Below are 20,695 nucleotides of genomic sequence, written 5' to 3' on the forward strand. Positions count from 1 at the left end.
TGTTTTAAAAGTAATTTATATAATGATTTGGAATATAGCTTAGCATACTTATAGATTTATCAATAAAATACCACCACATTTACCTATAATACAAATACATAGATATCTACACTTCCAATAAGATAAGACCTTTTTGTTTATCTGTTAGTAGTTTAAATCATTCTTTAATTATGTGTAATCGATAACGTTTATTAGAGTAATTCGAAGATAGTTATAATAATTAAATTTTTGTATTCAAATAAAAAATAGTAATTAAAATTATGATTACATTATATCTTAAGTTTCAAAATTACGAGAAAACCAAAGAAAAATACGTAAATTTTAATAAATCTTCGATTCTATATCAATTAAATTTTACTCAATCCGGTTGAAACAAACTTATTCAAATTATGTTTTAATTAGCTTAACTTAAAAATGTGACTGTATCATTAGTTGCTACGAATATTACTAAATAAATACGCAGTGTTAAGAAGTGTATTATATAAAGTATGTCACAAGTATGCGTCTTTTCGTTTTGTGCCGGACCACACGCGGTTTCGTGGCGAGATATCTTGTGGTTGTACGAGCTACAAATACTTTTACGAAAACTCTATCCTGCTAAGTAACAAATTTATGTAAAGAGAAAAAAATATTACAGAGAAAAAGATGTCTCAAAATTATTATTCGTCGCCGGCCGGTTCATGCGATGTGACTGATGTAAAGATTTTTATAATACATGTTATAAAATTACCTGAGCAAATTGTTCTCGAATTTCAGCCCGCTCCTCGTCAGTCAATTTTGAATTATCTGCCATTATCACTTGATAAAGTTTATCACAAAAACAATGACCACATCCACAATTATTAGAACAGTCAATATTTAAGCTTGTAATACACTTAGTACTTAAATTATAGTGTGTACTTTTAAAAAATAATATAAAACACTGCACTAGCGAGTTTTTTGTACAAACGTACGTATATAAACTACCACAACACACTACTACAAGGTACTAAACTATAACGCGTTATGCGTTCACTATGAACGAAAGTCTCGAGTATGACCAATGAAAACCGTCACCCAACCAAATTCCGTTTGGCAAAAACTTAACACTGTTAATGCTGCCATAATTAAGAAAAAGCAAAGTATTTTATAGATAACAAATATTTAAAAAAAATGTGTTTAATTATAATATATAATTGTTTATTTAAATTTTATAATATTCAAGCTTATAGAAATAAAAAAAATCTAGTTAACCAAAATGAGTATTGTTATTAAAAGATAACCAGTAGATGGCGCTGTAATAATTAGGTCATAGCGACATCTAGTGAAAGGCATAGGACTATAATTATTTTCATTCAACTATTTTGTTTGCGTTTTTCGCTACTCCATACTAGATGGCTTAAATTTTGGAAATATCTAGAAGTTTCACTCCTACGGTTATTGCATATGGAACATTCGACATTCAATCTCAGATGTTCTAAACTAAGGAACCGCATCATGCCACGTAAAATGAAATAACGAAAGACCAAAAAAGTAGCGGCTTTATATGAACACGTTGTTCATAGTTTGTACGATCAGATCACGATAAGATCCGCCTGCTTTGTAAGGGGACAATATTTGAGAGGAATAATAAAGTATAGTTAATGAGACGTGCTATTTATATTGCCCTTGATATTTTGAATTATAAAATTCTAGGAATTTTCATAGGCATAAGCTGCCATGTTTTATAACATAAATATTTTTTTTCCTAAAGTCTAAACAATTGCACGATTACTATTACGAAAATTACTTTTCTTGCGAAAATTATTCAGTCTTTACAGATAACGCGTGTATGTAATATTATTTGATTATATCATTTTTCATAGCAGAGCAATGTTGTAAAGTTCTTTGAGACGAAATTGTTTATTATAAACAAATATTTAAAAAAAAATAACTAAACACTAAAACAATTTGACTATATTGTTTTCCTTTTACGTTATATTGATATTGTGATTTATCTACTGTCATAGTTCATAAGTTCAAAATTTTTTGTGTATGTAATAGATGTATTAGATGACTATATATTTTTCTTTGATTTCTATTAAATTATTGCTATAATAAGTAATTTTTAAGAGCCTCGTATTAACAATTAAAGCACAAAAATATTCAACAACCAATATCATTTCGACCCCTTATTTTTGCACACCTGGCGTCTAGAAATTTCTACAGACATCGAGTATTTTCACGCTGTATAAATACGCTTGGCGCTGCGCAATCGACATCAGTTTGCATTGAGCGTTCACGAGTCGTACGACGTCAGTTGTTCGGTGCGAATATTCTCTTAACCGCGTTTGCTTAAACAAGAAAAGAAAATGTCTTTGCTACCATTGTTGTTGGATTTGGAGCGACCTCGTCACTTGATGGACCAGCACTTCGGTTTGGCTTTAACTCCTGAAGATCTTCTTGGTGTCGCCGCTGGTCCATTGATGAGCAGGGAGTACTACCGCCCATGGAGACATCTAGCAGCCGCTTCTCGAGACCTTGGCTCCAGCATCAAGGCTGACAAAGATAAATTCCAAGTTAACCTGGATGTACAACATTTTGCTCCAGAAGAGATTTCTGTGAAGACCGCTGACGGGTTCATCGTTGTAGAAGGAAAGCATGAAGAGAAAAAAGATCAACATGGATACATTTCCCGTCAGTTTACGCGTCGGTATATGTTGCCCGAGGGTTGTACGCCGGAAACCGTGGAGTCGAAATTGTCGTCTGATGGTGTGCTCACAGTTACTGCTCCGAAGACGGTGCCGCCTGCAGTCCAGGGTGAGCGGAAGGTGCCTATTACTCAAACTGGTCCAGTTCGCAAGGAAGTGAAAGATCAGTCTAACGGCGACCAGGCCGAAAAGTAAATTTTGAATGTTTCAGTATTATTTACGCCTGCAAGTCATTCCTTTGCTTTATTTTTTTAAGACTGAATGTTTTTAAGTTTCTAATAAACTGTGATTTGTGAATTATGTTTTATTTACCTCCATTTATCACCAAGTATTCTCAGCTTAAATTTATTAGGTTATTATAAATTTATTATTGTTACTTACACAGTAAATTTAATTAAAAGCAAAAAACAAGAAAAAATAACTAGTTAGGCCATGGGGGCTAAGGTATCTGTTCAAGTTGAGGAGGACCGCATTCCTAAATTGAACTCGCCCCCTTAACGCCTGACAAGGATGCCTTTTATTGCTAAAAGAACTGATCCAGAAAACTGAAAAATAGAGGCGATTATTAATCATATATATTATTTTTAACTTGCATTGTTATCCACCCATGATTGTTGAGTAATATGTTGCTAATAATCTAACGATATAGTACTTTAGGTATATATACACATACAAAATAACTACTTAAAAAAAAAAACAAACAAACCGTATGGTATACAGTATATATAATTAAAAATATTGGAAGGGTAGGCAAATTGAAAGAGATATTTTTATAATGGCAAGGGAGGAAATCCTTTACCTTCAATTATACAAAAAAGTTATTACAAATTCAGCAAACTGGCAATATCTATACAAATAAGAAGTGCCTCGGACCTGAGAAAAACAGGCGAAAGAAACTGTTATAATTTTACATAAATAATTACATACTAAGTAAATATTGAAATAATTTGGAGACGAACACATACCCAACGCGGGTGCCATCTTGGACATTCACAGACCTATCGTTCTGATTTTTTTTAAATTTAGCTATAGATGCTTTCTGTACATTAACAGGAATTCTATAAAAAATGGGTTATACATATATAGAAAGGTCTGCATGGATTTATTTATGAAGTCGAGCCTTTTAGGTACATAAAACTTGGTTTACCTGAGAAACTGGAATGTTCTTTAGATATATATTCTGCAAAACTACATCCGCTCTCGTCAAAATAAGACACGATATAGCGTGTTAATGTTTTAAAAAAACCTTTTTTAAACCTATAAAATCTTAATGCCTACGCCCTTTAATGCAGTTAAATATTTGTTTATTATTTACCTGTACCTGTTTGCTATTCTACAGATTAACACAGAATATGATATAGAATATACCGTCAGTCCATACTGCTTGTTGCAGAAAATTCCACTCTTTTACCAAAATTCTTTGAATTAAAACAAAACCAAATGTTTTTAGAGGTTTTGATGTTTGTAGCGTAGATACGATGTAACAGTTAGATATGATATATTTATTAAAATTGTTAAGATTCAATATGAACAACATGATCTTTTATTCATATTCAAAAACAGGAATTCAATATATTAGAGGGGCCGGAAAGTAATGTTGTTTCTGCGCATGTCGGTATTTGATTATCATTTGGTAGCTAACTACGCACTTGTAAAACGTTGTATACTAGATGACAAATGGTCGTTGACAACGAAGGTATATATATATTGTTGGTTAGAAATAAAAACTTGTTAAAAATGTGGTCGTGTGAATTTAACTTTAGAAAGCGACGTTATTTTCTGGTCTTCCTAATATATTATTCTTTGTTTATTAGTAGGTTCTAATTCGGAATAAAATTTTATATATATAATTCACGCTTCGTATATTTATTGCATAGTTTATTGCCTCTATTCACAAACAAGTTCCTGGGTAAGACAGTAGCGTCCTATGCGTACCATGATACCACACTGCGATCGCCAACCCGCCTGCTATGAGTTCGGTGTACCCCTCCGTAGATATAGTATAGTATATAGTATGAGGAAGGCTTACATCTTGCAGTGAGCGTCTATGGGCCGAAACGACGACGATTCTTTTTTTTAAATAAAGGTGTACGGGCAGGGTCTTCAAATTCTCATCATATTGATTTTCATCGTCCAGAATTTATGCGATAATTAAATTGGCTGTGGCAGCGACCAATAAACTCAACGATTTCTATTTTTATTACAGTAGTTTGACCGTTGAAATATACTGGTTCATGGGGCTTAAAGTGGCCGACTTTACATTATATCAGTGTTTCTTCACAACAAAGATGAAATAGTAGAGTCAAAAATAAAAGAGTTAAAAAAATTACAATCAATAAGAGACTTGTTAAAAGTTCCAATATTTAATTAATTAATTTTATGTTTATTATTATGTTAACCGATAGACGCCAGGCTAGGTACGAGAGCTCTGCTTAGGTTTGATACACTATAGGACTCCTTCCAAAACTCTTCGACATGAACAAACTGCAAAAACTATTCCAGATTTTTCTTTGACTTTTCATCATTTGAGTTTTCATCACACGCAACTGGCTAAGCGGGCACAGGTAGTGCAAGCAATACCTACACCTTTTTAAAACAATTGACGAAGATACTTACCCATGTGACGGCTCCACAGTACATACTTTTCACCACTTACTCAGACACTTTAGCCGAATCGAATTTAAAAGACGTAACCATGTGCCCCATGCGAAAACCTTGGTATACCTCTGTTCAATTTACCGAACCTCTTCAAGAAAAAATCTACGGCAGAATCTTTTCATGAGTTGGCCCGGCACATTGTATTAACCCTCAAGACATTTAACGGTTTGTAGTGCTTGGGCAGCGACTTAAAGTAAAATAATGCACCAGTTAATGTATAATTGAGTAAATCTTCTAAATTATATTGTTTATGTGTACATATAATTACAATTTTAGCCGTATTTACCTATAAGAAAAATTGCAAATAATAATAAAATGCTGTAGAAACTCGCAGCTGGGAAAAGAAATGTTCATATCAAATAGCGGCTCTTCCAACTGTCTGCGCTCAGTAAGCGCAAAAAAAAATGATTGTAACCAAAACATCCTAGTGATACAAATTAGAATTAAAAAAAATCGATAGACGCTGACTGCAACGCATAGGCCTTCTCCAAAGATCGCCACTTACAACGACCTTGTAATATTATATTATGTTATATTAATAATTTCCGTTCCGTGAACTCATTTCCGATGAAGCTGTAAAAGCCGCAAGACTAACAGCACAAACTTGACACGAGACTATAGACTATAGTTATTTCTCTCGAATAGCTTAGGTGGACGAAGTATTTTTTTTGTGCGTTTAGTGATTTTTTTATGTAATTGCTTCTTATTTGTATCCCTGGGGTGTTTTCCTTACAATGTATTTTTTTTTCTTTAGAATCACTGCCGTCGAATGGTGACCTTAGGTTGTTATGTGATACGCTTTGAGCATTATGTTACGCGGGTTTTTGAGAGGACTGACCGACGACTCGACCGTTTGCCCTTATTGGATTACTGTACCGTAATGAAACCATAAGTGTTCGGGTTCATTGACCGATATGTAATAACTGTTATAATGTTTATTAGCAATATGTAAATGTAAGTAACCAATGTTTGACATTTATAACAGGTTTTAGGTCAGTTAGGATAAAATTTTATGTATATGTAGCGGTAATGTTAAAAATAGGGCAATGTAAGTTTATACTATTAATAGATTTAATGAAGCTAATATAAATAATATTGTTTTATTTTTATATTTTTAAAATCTTATTGGGATGTTAAAACGAATCATGATATTGCTATATTCTACGCAAAAGTAACTGATTTTTGGTCATAGACCTCGGGTATATTTGCATTACAATCAAGACATGAAGAATATTTTGCATCCACGGAGTACCAGGTGACTGCTCAATTCGGGACACCAATTCCAAAATTAAATATTTTAACATTAATTTTAAGCAAATACCAGAAATAAATTTTGTATGATACGTATGGACCGAGAATAGCATTGCCTATTTTTCATGCGTTCGTTATGCTATTCCAAATGTAACATCACCTGTAAGTAAATAACTTTTGTATAATTTTTCAAACATATCAATTTTTTCCACAGTTTTTATTGTGCAAATTTGATTTTATTTTAATTTGCAGTTAATTTGTACTACTGTCTAGGACAGGCCCTTCTTAGATCGGATAATTAAGTGAATTTGGTGATATATTTACTACATGGTTTGCATTACCGAATCACATTCACGAGTACAACACAGTAAACACATGAATAATATTTTTTTTTAAATCAAGTTTTAAACAATGTACTAAATTTAATATCTGGCACATTTTTATTGATGTTTATTTTTCTTTAGAATGAAAACACTATAAAAGTGATTTATGTTATACTAGTAGCATACGGCTTTTTTATAATATTATATGTTACAAACTAGTACCGCAACATCAGCATATGAAGCGGGATGGCAAGTTTTACATTAGTTGTTCAGGCGAGTTGAAGCTCCACGAACCTTTCCTTGTGCCAGCTTAATAATTATAAAACAAGAAGATATGTGAAAGTTAATAACGCGACGCGAAGTCACCTGTTATGTGGTGTTGAGCAGTGTTTCCAAAAGGTTCAGAAAAATATTTAAAAAGCTTATAAATCTACAGTGAAATAAAAATGTAAATTTAAAACGTGATATTTGTGATTTAAGCGTTTATTTAAAAAAAGAACTGAGAAAAATGTTAACTCAAAATAATATTTTTTTGTTGAAACAGGTAACATACATTTTTATTAAATCGCTCAAAATAATGCCATTAATTTTTTTTTATCTTAAATATTTTTAGATGAACTTTACATTAAATTATTTCGTGTTGTCCATACACTGATTGACCGAGACTTGCGATTGTAGATCGCGAGTCCAATAGCGGGATGCAATCTTATTCACATTAAGTGTTCCAACAAGATTCCAGAGGACGGGCGGCAGCTTTGCGTCCCATGATAAATCACTGAAATCACCAACCCGCCTACTAAGCGAGGCAATTATAGTGTATCTCTCCTTAGATATTTTTGGGAGAGGCATTGTAGACTTGCAGTTGTATGGGCTGAAACGACGATAGCAATAAAAATTTAACGATAGCTTAAATTTTAGAAAGTTTATAGTAAGATCCTGGACAATTATCTTTGCCTTTTATGTTTTAATAATTTTACTAATAATATCCATATAACTGTACAAACTCGGATATGTTTAAAAATGAACAATTTGATCAACTATTAATGCAGTCAATAAGAAACAAAAATTAAAACCACAATGTATTAACATAATCTCATGAAATGATTATATAGTTTTAAAAGTAACCTTATTTATCTACACTTATAGTGAGTTACTTCTCTCTCAGAATTTACTTTATAGTACAGAATTCTGTTGGTAAATCAATCAAAACTTGTATAACTTAGTATTAAATTAGTTCTACATAGTAGCGCGATACTAATGGAAACTTTCTAACGCATTCCAGAGCAAAATGATACAATTCAGGAAATACCATTATGATGGCTTAAATGTAAAATGTATTTTATTCATTTATTACTTAAAGAAAGTTAAGAAAATAATTACAATTTGGCAAATATGAGAAAAATTTAAATTAAATAAGTTAGCATATAAAACAAGCTTTCACGGATAAGCAAAGACAGAGTGATTGTTTTGTTGATAGATTATTATATTTCGAGTAACACCAAAATTTGAACAGGACACTGCGTTGACAAACACTGCCACAACAAATCACACATACGCCGCTCGACTGTGGGAATACCTTATGATATTATTTCAACATGTATATAAATAACCTAGCTATTCTTTCAATACAAGTAAACCCTATGAAACAGTCATGGGGCTTACTTGAATCAAGACTGTTCTATTGTATTTAGGATAAGAAATCTCTTGGCTCCTTAAGCATTGTTTATTAATAACTTCATCATTTTTTAATTATTCATATTAAAACATGATTATATTCTCCTTATTTCAGAAAATGAATAAAAGTAGGTTTATGACCGCATTTAATCGAGGTTTCTCCGTAAATGCAATTACTTGTTATTTATTTTTCCTTTTGGCCTTTAAGTATAAATTTTCATTAGTTTTAAACTCGTACTAAATGTCATCAAGTTTCTCTCGGTTTTCCAGTTTGAATTCTTGTTTTCCTTAAAGACTCAAACAAAATAATGTATCTAATATACACAATTAACCGTGGGTCATGTTAATCAACTAAATATACAATGTACATGATATCATTTGAACGAATAGTCTATTCACTAAACTTGACGTACTGGTTGTGGCCGAGGTCATTAAATGATCTTGTACAAGTTGTTTCTTTAAAAAAAAATAATGCGTGGTCGGATATATTATCAAAAGAGATTTGGCCGACTGACACCGAATCATTAGAGCAATATTAAAATATTTAAATTGATTTTGTGCATTCTTCTTTTTAATTAACGTTTAAATTTAAGATTAAATATTTAAATGCAAACGTTGCATTAATACATATGTTACATACAAAATGTTACCTCGGGCTTGTATCTTTAGCGGAAATGAACTAAACATCTGTCGACCAAATATCTGTCGGCACAAAGTCAGGTTGCCTAATTGTCAACAGCTATTAAAATTTTTATATTAAAGAGAAATTTAAAGTAATAACAAATTATTTTTTATGAGAATATACTAATTATTTTCAAGTTTTTGGTCAGTAAAACTGACTTATTCTATTAAATAATATCTATTGACAGCATAATTTACGATGTTAATTTTTCCTGTACTAGTTCACTAGTTTACGGGTAGAAAGTTATCATTACTAACCCAGGAATTTTGATTCGCTGGTAACTGTGCAATAAATAGATTTGTAAAACAATGTCGCGGAGAACTTGTACCAGCAAGAGTAGCAGAGGATGACCACCCAAGAGATGAACACATGACCTTGTGAAGGTTCTCGGAAGACCCTAGATAGAGGCAGCTCCTAACTTGTCATTCTGAAATACATGCGGGGATCCCATATTCAGTTGTGGATGCCTTACGGCTAAAATTGTGATGATGATGACAATAATTCATTGTTTCAATAGACTAAAATATGTGTTGTTACGTGCATTTTTGCACGATGTATTGTAGAAATGCATGTTCACGAAGAATAAATGATTTGATGGCTTGGCTTATGTTATAAAACACTTGACTAATATCTTTTATACGAATGGGAACATAAATAACACCAGGTTATTGTCAATGATGATTTTGTACATTAAAACAACCCACTTTAATATCCAGATGTAGCCTATTAATAGCACTATCTATGTCACCTCCACAACAGAGTAAATCTTATAACCTGGTATTTCTGCATTTGATATCCTCGTAGCTTAATTTTAAAATAACATATGTCACTATAGCAGTTCAATTTGATACCAGTTTTAGAACGTAGTTCACTTTCTTTTGACTCGTAGAAGTGTCCACTATATATGATTTGTAAAACAATATAAGCTGTAAAAATTACAAATGGTTACCTTAGATACTTTTCGTGAATTTGATCATTTCGTAAATGATTGCCTTAATATCTACACTACATTTTTACTACACTAAGTGATATTATTTGAATCCTGGCGGAGTAAAATTGTATCCAATCCCTGGAGCTTTAATTTATATAAAACTTTCATCATCATGTCATCCGAAAGATGTCCACAGCATGACTCTTTAAAAAATTGCCACGATGAATTGCAATGCTTGCATCTAGCGACAAGATGTTGCTGCTTCCCGTGACGTTCCAACGTTCCAACTAGTAGGCTTGCATTCGCCACTCGAGAATCTTTTTGGCCCCAGCGACCGCAAAGCTAAAAACTTTCATCTGGCTTAATTTTTCCTGAAACTTTTGGTGGTTAATTAAACTTTATTATTTATTAAATGTAGCAGAACAAAAAAATAAAATATGTTAACTATTTCAGGCCATTGCAACATCAGTGTCTGGTTTCCTGTCCCTATGCGGAGGACTTGCTTTTGGATTCAGCGCGGTGTTACTACCGCAGCTAAAAAAAGACGAAGATTATCCATATGATGAAAAATACGTGTCATGGATTGGTGAGATAATTTAGTAATTAAACAAAACAAGTGTCTTAGGTACATTTGGTATTGACATAATTTTTTCGTCACGAAACTTTCTAATATATATATCTAAGGACTTAATACCTGAAGACCTCAATCCGCTAGCAGCGTTTACCAACTACAATGTAGTAATCCTTTAATAATCAACTAACTCTGTACTAATTCATAAACTAATCTTGGCGAAACACTACTTTGTTTATTAACAATTAACCCCGTTTATGTCACGGCATTAATATCGACTAATTTTTAACTTACCTTACCCTCGAGAATTCACTAAACTGTGAGATCACTCATGTCTTAGTCGCTTAAAGAGATGCTCTTATCAGTGAGCGTAAGGGTCTTCGAGATAGGAGCACGGTTTAGTTTTCACCATAAACAATACATTTGCATGACAATACATATACAATAAGACCAGGACGCGAACTGCATTCACCGTTAGTTTCAGGGCTTAGGCCCTTAATAAGTCACCTTTCCACCTCGTGGGTAGATATCCTACGCTGCGCTTTTGGTCAACACTTCAGCGCTTTAAAGTTCTAGCGTTCATCTGTGGTATGCGCTATTTGGCATAGTATCGAATTATCAACTGCATTGTGATAATATTGCATATGGCGTTTTGATGGCTTTCAAACTCAAATGAAACGACATCAAAAAAATAATAAACATTTTATTAGCTGTTTGTTTATGAAATATTTTTTGTTTTTATTTTACAGCGGCGATCACCCCACTGTCAATGGTTCTGGGCTGCATATTCGCGGGATCCATAATCGATACGTTGGGAAGAAAACCCGGCCACGTTATATTAGCATTTTCATTTGTAATTAGCTGGGTTGCACAAGCTTTCGCTAACAATAACCCTATTATGCTAGTAGGTAGGCTTTTAACCGGAATTTGTTCCGGTGCAATAAGACCAATCACTTTAGTTTATTTAGGGGAAATAGCCGATCCAAAATTCAGAGGACTTATGTTATTTACGCCGTCAATATCTCTTACATTTGGAGTAATATTGAATCATGCTTTAGGCGGTTTTGTTTATTGGAGAACAAATTCTTTAATCTGTAGTGCACCGAGTATAATATCTATAATTTTGTTATTAGTTTTAAAAGAAAGTCCTCTATGGTTGATATCCAAAGGAAAAGTAGAAGAAGGAATTAAAATTTTTAAATGGTTTCGTGGCGAATCTGGAGAAGCTGAAAAAGAATTGAATTCTATATTAGAAAAAAGAACCAAAGAAACATCAAAACTCCTTTTCAAAGATTATTTTCAATTAGAATTTATGAAGCCTTTGTTAATATCAGTTTTTCTTTCGGTTGCAATGCAATTCAGCGGAGCAAACGTGATAACATTTTATGCTCAAGATCTTTTGAGTGAAATAATGCCGAATGATTATGATCCATTTATGCTTATGATTATAACTGATTGTGTAAGATTAATAGCGTCGCTTTTCATATTCTTTTTTGGGAATCGGTTTCCAAGAAAAACTTCGTTTCTAGTTTGCAACATTGGAACATGCATATTATTGTTTTTGTTATTGTTATTTCTACATTTTAACCCATTAGGAATAAAATGGGTATCTATTATTCTGTTAATAATATATATATTATTAAGTAGCGGTATAGTGACATTCGCATGGACATTTGTTGCTGAACTTTACCCGTCTAAACTCAGAGGAATTGGGTCGGGTGCTAGTTCAGCTGTTTCCTACTTTTTATTATTCATCTCAGTTAAGATAACGCCGGGAATTATGTCGACTTTTGGTGTTAATGTTTTGTTTGGTTTCTTTGCCGTAATAGTAGCCGTAAACAGTGTTATTTTATATTATTTGTTACCTGAAACTAGTGGTAGAAGCTTACAGGATATAGAGAATAGTTTGAAAAGTAATAATGTTGAAATATCTAGGTTATAAATAAACTTAGAAACAATATTCGGTAATAATACATTAACAAATTATTCCAAATTTATCGGTGTATATTCAAATGCATTCTTCAAGTCATAGGCCTCTCTCTAAGAATTGAAAATTTGCATTAAAACTTTAAAAGCGGAAAGGTTATTAGAAGTATATGTGTTGGTATAATAGTACTGGCGCCAAGATAATTGGGAAACGGTACAGATACGTGTCCAAAAGACACATCTGTTGCAGAAAAGAAAAATTGAATAAATTTTTCATATTTCAGATTCTTCTCTTTCTTCCACTGCAAGGCTTCAATATTAATGTCATATATATTCGGATAAATCCAATTTGTTACACGATATTTTTTGTTTACTTTTTGTCAAAGTGATTGTTTTTACTATAAGTAAATGCTGATAAGAAAAGAGTTTTGTTCTTATATGAACATACGAAAATTGTTTTGCTGATTCGGACAAAGAACAAACTGGTAATACAATGTTAAAGTTAAGTATGATGATATATTTAACTATAGGTAAAGCTTGTATTGTTTTTTACTATTTTTTATGTGCTATTTTGTTAGTTGATACAACATCTAATCTAAACTGTAAGAGGATAATATAAATGTTACTAACTTTACTGGTCTTCAGCCGCATGTAAATCAACAGTTCTAGATTATGATACCATAATGTTACCGAAACTGTTTTATTGCGCCTTAGGTATGCGCGCGGCGAGACGGGGGAAGCTAGCGGCCTTTCGGTTCTGGTAGCTCGCCGTCGTTTTTCCTTTGCATTTACTTCGCCCTGCTTTTCCGAGGCGCGGTACGGGGGTTTCGGTTGCACTATATCTGAAATTAAAGCATGATGCAAGATTTCACGTAAGTGACACTGAATGTTGTTCATATCGGACTTATGATACATTTCTCGCGAGCTACATAACTTTCTTATTAATGACTCTACAATAATACTAACTAACTAACTAAAGTATAAATATATGCTAACTATATAAAATACAAACTATAACTCAACTATTTGATGGTTTTTGATTCAGATAAGCATATATAATGCAATAAAGCAACTAATGACAAAAATAAATAGTAACAAAAAAATTAGACCATCTCCATCTAAACGGAAAGTAACAATACTTCCTGTACAGTTTAGGCGAATTAATTATTATTATATTATAATTGCATATTAAATTAATTTATTTATATTAACAAAAGGCGAATAAGCCATTGGAATGAATTTCCACTTGTACTCTTTAAAAGATACAGTTAAAATTGTAAAAAATGTTTCTAAAAGATTGTTATGATAAACGAAGATAAAAAAGAGAAACTTTTTGAAGCGAGTTATTTAAAAATAGCAATTAAAATATTGTGTTAAGATGCAACGAAGTATAAGAATTTGTAATGACTTGAGCGAGAATGTATGAAATAAACCAGCTAACAACCTAATATACTTATTCTCGACATAAACGGTCCAACATCCTTTTAATTCTATTACATAAACTATTTATTACTGTAAAGTATGTGAATTGTGCATTAATATACTACCAAAATTATATGTTGGCTTTAGTACAGTCCTTTAAACGTTGATGTCAGCTATTAATTGAGTCACGCATACATATTGGCAAAATTTCTGTCTACCAATTTTTTGGGGTACTTTAATATTACAAAATAATTAAACACATATTAGGCGCAATAACGAGTAAATTTTAAATAGAATGGGTAATTCCGAATTTAAAATGATTATCATGTTTTTTTAAAAGAAATATTGTTTATGGCCAAACTAAGTACACATATCGTGAAGTACCTGATCCTTATTGACAAAAAAAAACTTATAAAAGTAATAAGGAATATTATTTATGTTCTGGGAGGGAATACATATTCCAATCTCGGGTAATTGCTGTATGATAGTGTGTTATTTACTGTTATAATAATAAAATTACACGTCAGTATCAAAAAGGTACCTTTTCAAACAAAACAAGGATAACAAAAACAAGTTCTTAAAGGTTTACGATCGGAATCTATTAGTTAGCTATTGAAACTGGTTTTTATAAAGCTATAAGATATTTTGCAATATTCTTAATATATTAGTCTTTTTAAATGGTCGTAACATAAACTCTAAATTATGTTGAACAGATATTTAGAGTTTTAATAACAGAAACTTATAATTACTTCAAATACGACGTATATAATTTTCTACAAAATGGTTAATGGATCAAAAGGAAGAAACCCAGAATTACGAAAATAAGGCAGACGTGACTTTCTTTTGGAGATTATTGAAAGTTAAAATAATATTTTGGTACAGGAGCTCAAATGAAATCTACGGACCTTAATATACTTCACCCTGTACCGTACCTTGTGAATTAAATAATCTTAAGATACGACGATTTTTAGGACGTTATCTTGTTGCAGTTATATTCCACTCCATAAAGATGTTGCTATGTTATCCTGTTCTTTTTTAATAAAATAAAATTTAAACGTAACAACAATTTCACTATTAAAAATGAATATAGTTTTTAAGAAGTCACTCAAGTGTTCATTTTTCTTTTGTAATTAACAGAATTTTAAGAGTTATCTAAGTGTATATTCCAAGTTCTCAACGAAATAAAATGACTATAAAAAACTTGTTTTATTTATGATGAACCAATGTACATAAAAGTCACAAATTACAACCTGCTTAAAATTTTGTGATGATCACTTAAATAAATCGAGTTCAAAAATTGACAGTTCACATGACTTCAATGCTTTCTTCACCACCTTCTGGCAATAATGATAAATAGTAAAACTCATTGATTTATTTATTAAAATTTAAAAGCACAAACATTAACAGTCTCGTAATAGTCTCATAAAGTCGTTGAGAAGAAGAAAACTTTTTAATTCAATTAGTCTGTTCTTCCTTTTCTTTTTCCAATTGAGGAGGGTTCTCCTGGATCTCTTTTCTTATTGGGCCTGTGTGTGATATGGGAACAACACGTTCACCCTTTAACAAATTCTCTTTAGCTGGTGCAATAACAGTTAAAACGCCATCCGAGGAAAGTCTAGACTCTATACCTTCTGGATTAATATCATCTGGTAATTTAAAACGTCTAACAAATTGTCTAGATATATATCCATGCTCATCCTTTTTTTCCTCATGTTTTCCCTCAATGACGATGAAACCATTCGCTGTCTTGACTGTTATTTCATCAGGTGCGAAATGCTGAACGTCGACACTAATCTGCCATTTGTCTTTGTCGAACTTGATTGATGATTCTTCTTGGTGAGGCCACCACCATCTGTAGCGTGGGATGAGAGGACTAATCTTTGAAGACAACAAGTCTTGTGGGCTCAGAGTCAATCCGAAGTTCTGATCTAGAAGACGGCGTGGCCAATGTGGCAAATCGTAGTCGAAAAAGTATGGAAGGAGCGCCATATTTGTATATTACTGGAGTGCTATCCGTCGCGTTCACGTTCGTACTGAAACATTTCGCGTCGGCTACCCTTATATACTTTCTGGCAATGTAACAAACGCACTATATGGAGCATACGTGAAGCGTGCAGACTATTCTAGTGTCAGGAATATTCTCGACGCAACGTCAGTTGTTTATTTTGATTTTGATGCAATGTTTTCGTCGCTATAATTATCTAGAACGCGAGATTGGGTTATTTTTGTCACGTGAATCATTATTTGTATGATCGTGTTACTTATAATATTAATTAAATGATACACTGTAACCATGTCACAAGAATATATTAATAAACTTATTTTTTCGTTTTATCATCAATTTTAGAATTTGCAGTATCTCCTTTCTCCTTTGATGTAGTCTTTGTGTCTTTAATTTTTGTTGTAGTAGTTTCCGAAATTGATATAATGGATTCATTTTTATCTTTACTCGGCTCTGTATAGCTAATAGGGATGACAGTTTCACACGGGAAATTTGTATCGTACGTCTTCCTCGGAGCAGTTATAGTGAGGACTCCATCTGAAGAAAGTTCGGATTTTATGGTGCTTGGACAACAACCTTCTGGTAATCTGAACTTCCTTACAAACTGTTTCACCACTTCACCTCGTTTTGTTTTTCTTTCTAGCTTTCCTTCTATAATAACATAATCTGGGACTGCCTTTACACGTATTTCATCTTTTTTAAACTGATGCAAATCTAAACTGATTTGAAATTTTTCTTTAGCAATTTTGATTTGTGGCCTTATGCCTCTCGTATATCTTACCCATGGGTACAATTTTGGCCGAATTACGGTATTTTTAAATGGATTTAAAAACATTTTTGTACTAATAATTTATTTTGAAAATTTGCTATGGAGTTTTGGCATTGTAATATTAAACAAATTTTAATTAAATAACGTAGAGTTTTCTGAAAATCTAGCTAGCCACGAGTTTTAATTGACATTGTCAAATGTACTGTCATATTTATAATAGAGGTTTTAACATATCACTAAAGATAACGGTCAAATTTTTATTCTATTGCTCCGACGAGCATGCGGACTCACACTTTTATGATCATCTTTAACGGAGTCTGTAAGAACTGTGTTTGTGTAAAAAAACATATTTTAAGTTTAACAAAACATTTTTTTATATAAATTTTCTTATATTTAATCCTGTTGTTTTTATATACTTATCGTAAAAAACATGCTTTATACCGATTTAATTTGATTTAAAAAGTAGTAACTAGTGAAATTATTAGTCCAGAAATATAAACGTGATTCTGCCATAAATTTTGCATTACAAAGCCTTTTGTGAGGGAACATTTTGCTAAACAGGAATTATTTTGATATAAGGTTTTTACACTATGGTGACAATAATTTCATTTTTATACATTCTTGGTCATTCGGACGTAATGTGGTTACTGCAGTCGTGTTAGGGTCGTGTAACTTGTAAATATTTTTTGTACATATATGAATACACTATCTAGATTTATCCTAGCTATCATTTTCTTTTCTAAAGTGCTTGGGTGGTAAATCACCTCCGCCCGCTAATCTCGTATAGCTTTGTGGTGGACTAATTACACGACTCAACAAAAAAATTTTCGTTCTTTGTCCTAAAATTTATACTATTATTTTCCAGTTAGTTATGCACAAAAACGAAGAGAAAATACCTTTTTTCGGTATAAAGTTTGCTTTTGTGATAGTTATAATAATAATACTCATTTTTCAATTTTTTCATAAATTTTAATTGATTTTAATATTTTTAAAAAGACCGCGCGGTGAGAGTGGGGTATTAACGTTTACACTGTGCCGCTAGATGGCACCCGAGTGATAAACAACCATCAGGTGTTATTTACAAGCCCAGAATAACTTAAAATGTCGTCACGAAAGTGCAAATACGATGCTGATGCATTTTGTTTTATATGTGGTCAATTTATTAAAGTTCGAGACGTGAAATATGAACTAAAGACATCTCACGTTCTCTGTGAAGCCTATGAAGCATATTTTGACTGTCCTGTACGGAATCAAGATAAGCCATGGGCTCCACATGTTGCTTGTAGTTATTGTAAAAGGTGTTTGGAAGGTAAGCAATTTTTATTTAATTAAACGATGAATCCAAAATAATAGACATATTAATCTTAATTTTTGTATTTTTATTTTGGTATCGAGGTGAGAAAAGGTCTATGAAATTTGCAATACCAAGGATTTGGCGAGAACCAAAAGACCATATTACTGACTGCTACTTTTGTATGGTGAATCCGAGTAAAAGACGTAGAGGTAAAAATGCAAAACCTATTGAATATCCTGACCTCGAATCTTCTTCTGCTCCAATTGCTGACGACCTGACACGACCAGTACCTGAGCCACCAAAAAAATTATCGCAGAAAAGTAGCTCATCTTTTAGTTCTTATAAAAGTAATTCCGATAAGGAGTTTTTGCCTACACCTGAACAACCAAAACACTATCTCATTACTTCAGAAGATTTTAACGATCTAATTAGAGATTTAAATTTGCCAAAAAAATAAAGCAGAGCTTCTAGGCTCTCGGTTAAAACAGTGGAATTTGCTTGATGATGTTAAGATCAAGGCCAATACAATGAAAACATGATGGGCGACTATATTTGGGGTTTATTGAGAGAAAGTAGCTATGAACATAAAAGAAAAAGTAAAAGTGTGCACTTTTAAGTTATTTTCCACTTTTCTGTAAGCTAATTTGATAGTAAAACTTAATAAAAATAATAAACATTTTTATTTCAATAGTTTTATTTTCAATCAAAAATTAAAATCCGAGATTTTTAAAAATTTCGTTCAATCAGTCTTCTAAGCACAAAAGAAAGTTTTTCATGCCATATATTTTTTTTCCGTCTTATTACGACCTAAACTACCGAAATTTAATGCTTTGCAATCAAAGTCAAATTTCATGTTGACCCGTGTTATCACTACGCCAGCTCACTGCTGACAGGGTTTTAAAGTTATAACCCTGATAACGTTATATGGTTATATGGTTATAGGGTACGCAGAACAACAACGAAATCCAGGAGTTCGCTAAAGCACTTGAAGAGGAAGCCACTAAGGTGGGTCTCAAGATCAATACTAAAAAAACCGAGTACCTCCACATGAAACGATACAAGAATAAGCGTGTTAAACGAGATGACCTTCGTGTTGGAAACGCTGAATGAAATAGCGGGAGTGGCGAAGTTCCGGTATCTAGGCTGCACCATAACGGATGACAACACCAGAGAAGAGGAGATCGATATCCGTATCCAGAACTCGCTGAGATGCAGTGCAGCACTTCACAAGGTTCTGGTGTCTAGGCTCCTAAGCAGAAGTACAAAAGTCCGTATCTACAAAACTGTAAGAAGACCAATATTGATGTATGGCTGTGAAGCTAGTGACTAGTAGACTAGCTACTAGACTAGCTAGTGACGGAACGCAAAATCATGCGGAAGATCTTGGGACCAGCGAGAAATCAAGACTGATCTTGGAGGCTCCGAAAGAATGCCGAAATTGAGACTTTAGTAGCACAGCCAAATATCATTGGCGAATATGAAGCTCAACGAATCCGCTGGCTTGGTTACTTGGAGCGAATGGTATTGGATCGGAGCGTGTAGGTAACGTACCTGGAAAAACCGAGGGGTCGAAGACCAGTGGGTAGACCCAGGTATCGCTGGATCGATCGCGTTGAGGCAGACTTGCGCGAATTGAATGTCAACCAATAGCAGACGATGGCGCAAGATAGAGGAAAGTAGAAGTCTCTCGCTTCGGAGGCCAAGACCCACTTTGGGTCACTCAGCCATCGGAGTAAGTAAGTAACCCTGATAACAGACGTTTGAAGAAGGACGTGTACTTGTGGCTCCGCGACATAATTCACCCGTCTTTCAGCTCAAGTACGCCTACGTCCCGGTTCATTGTTTACGGATCCGCAGGAGTAAATTTGTAATCATTAAAAAGGTGCAAATTTGCACCGCAGTAATAATCGCAAAGTTGTGGTTCCCAAAATGGTTTAAAAATCAAGTGCACACCGTGTCTTTGTAAGGTTTACATCTAGCATCTTCTCCTTGAGAGGGGGCTTTAACCCCAAGATGGAAAAGATTACAAGGCTGGTAACAACATCGTGTAGATAATTTATTAAGAAGTACGTAAATACCAGCTATCACCGATTATTTGTATTTTAAAAAAAATTTTTCTGCAAGCTACAAAACATCAGTCCAGTCATAAGTTGCTTCTACAGATCGGCTTAGTACAGGCAAATAACCCGACTTGCAGGCTTTCTCTTTACGCCCCCCTGTCCTAATTTCTACGTATAATTAAATATTCTTTAATCATATTTAGAACTGTAAATTTTATTTCAGAAAAATTTTTGTTGTATGACGTAAAAATTAACTTTATTTTGGTAAGTTACAATATGCCCTACACATGAAAATTCGGTCGTATACAACATTTTTAGCTTTAAACTTATGGCACCTAAATTTGTGGTAGTCTTCTAGAAATATTTCATCTAGAAAGTTCGTCCAAATAAGTCCAGTTCAAATAAACAATCATAAATTACTTAATTGTAAATATTCATTTCTGTACTTCAGTTTTTGCCCTGA

The 20,695-nt window shown here is 32.9% G+C and overlaps 4 protein-coding genes across 4 annotated transcripts in view; 2 read left to right on the forward strand and 2 right to left on the reverse strand.

The window, feature by feature from the left end:
* The window catches only part of Fim (plastin-2 Fim), a 55,504-nt gene extending 54,459 nt beyond the window's left edge, over nt 1-1,045 (reverse strand). Inside the window, exon 1 of the mRNA XM_068768549.1 lies at nt 731-1,045. Within this exon, the coding sequence (XP_068624650.1) occupies nt 731-793 (63 nt within the window). The 5' untranslated portion in view covers nt 794-1,045. The remainder of the gene's footprint in view (nt 1-730) is intronic.
* A 1,208-nt stretch (nt 1,046-2,253) lies between these two features.
* On the forward strand, nt 2,254-2,966 carry LOC137925280 (protein lethal(2)essential for life-like). The gene has a single exon (XM_068768705.1). The coding sequence runs from the start codon at nt 2,331-2,333 to the stop codon at nt 2,862-2,864; it is 534 nt and encodes a 177-aa protein (XP_068624806.1). The 5' UTR covers nt 2,254-2,330; the 3' UTR covers nt 2,865-2,966.
* A 4,443-nt stretch (nt 2,967-7,409) lies between these two features.
* On the forward strand, nt 7,410-12,701 carry LOC137925249 (facilitated trehalose transporter Tret1-like). Its single transcript, XM_068768672.1, has 3 exons — nt 7,410-7,445; nt 10,642-10,774; nt 11,509-12,701. Exons 1-3 carry the CDS (start codon nt 7,410-7,412, stop codon nt 12,699-12,701), a joined length of 1,362 nt encoding a protein of 453 aa, XP_068624773.1.
* Nucleotides 12,702-15,485: 2,784 nt separating this feature from the next.
* LOC137925293 (protein lethal(2)essential for life-like) lies at nt 15,486-16,150 on the reverse strand. Its single transcript, XM_068768719.1, has one exon. The coding sequence runs from the start codon at nt 16,094-16,096 to the stop codon at nt 15,563-15,565; it is 534 nt and encodes a 177-aa protein (XP_068624820.1). The 5' UTR covers nt 16,097-16,150; the 3' UTR covers nt 15,486-15,562.
* Between the last annotated feature and the right edge of the window lie 4,545 nt (nt 16,151-20,695).

This window comes from Battus philenor, unplaced genomic scaffold (assembly GCF_028537555.1).
Source record: "Battus philenor isolate CCGP_79_NKW_IND1 unplaced genomic scaffold, ilBatPhil1.0.hap1 SCAF_26, whole genome shotgun sequence".
Classification (NCBI taxonomy): Eukaryota; Metazoa; Arthropoda; class Insecta; order Lepidoptera; family Papilionidae; genus Battus; species Battus philenor.

Bases quoted from the DNA above. Each gene is read 5' to 3' on its own strand.
- LOC137925293 (XM_068768719.1), bottom strand. From the start codon at position 16,096: ATGGCGCTCCTTCCATACTTTTTCGACTACGATTTGCCACATTGGCCA.
- LOC137925249 (XM_068768672.1), top strand. From the start codon at position 7,410: ATGTTAACTCAAAATAATATTTTTTTGTTGAAACAG. The intron at 7,446-10,641 runs GTAACATACATT...TAACTATTTCAG, and splicing joins ATATTTTTTTGTTGAAACAG to GCCATTGCAACATCAGTGTC. The intron at 10,775-11,508 runs GTGAGATAATTT...TTTATTTTACAG, and splicing joins AAAATACGTGTCATGGATTG to CGGCGATCACCCCACTGTCA.
- LOC137925280 (XM_068768705.1), top strand. From the start codon at position 2,331: ATGTCTTTGCTACCATTGTTGTTGGATTTGGAGCGACCTCGTCACTTG.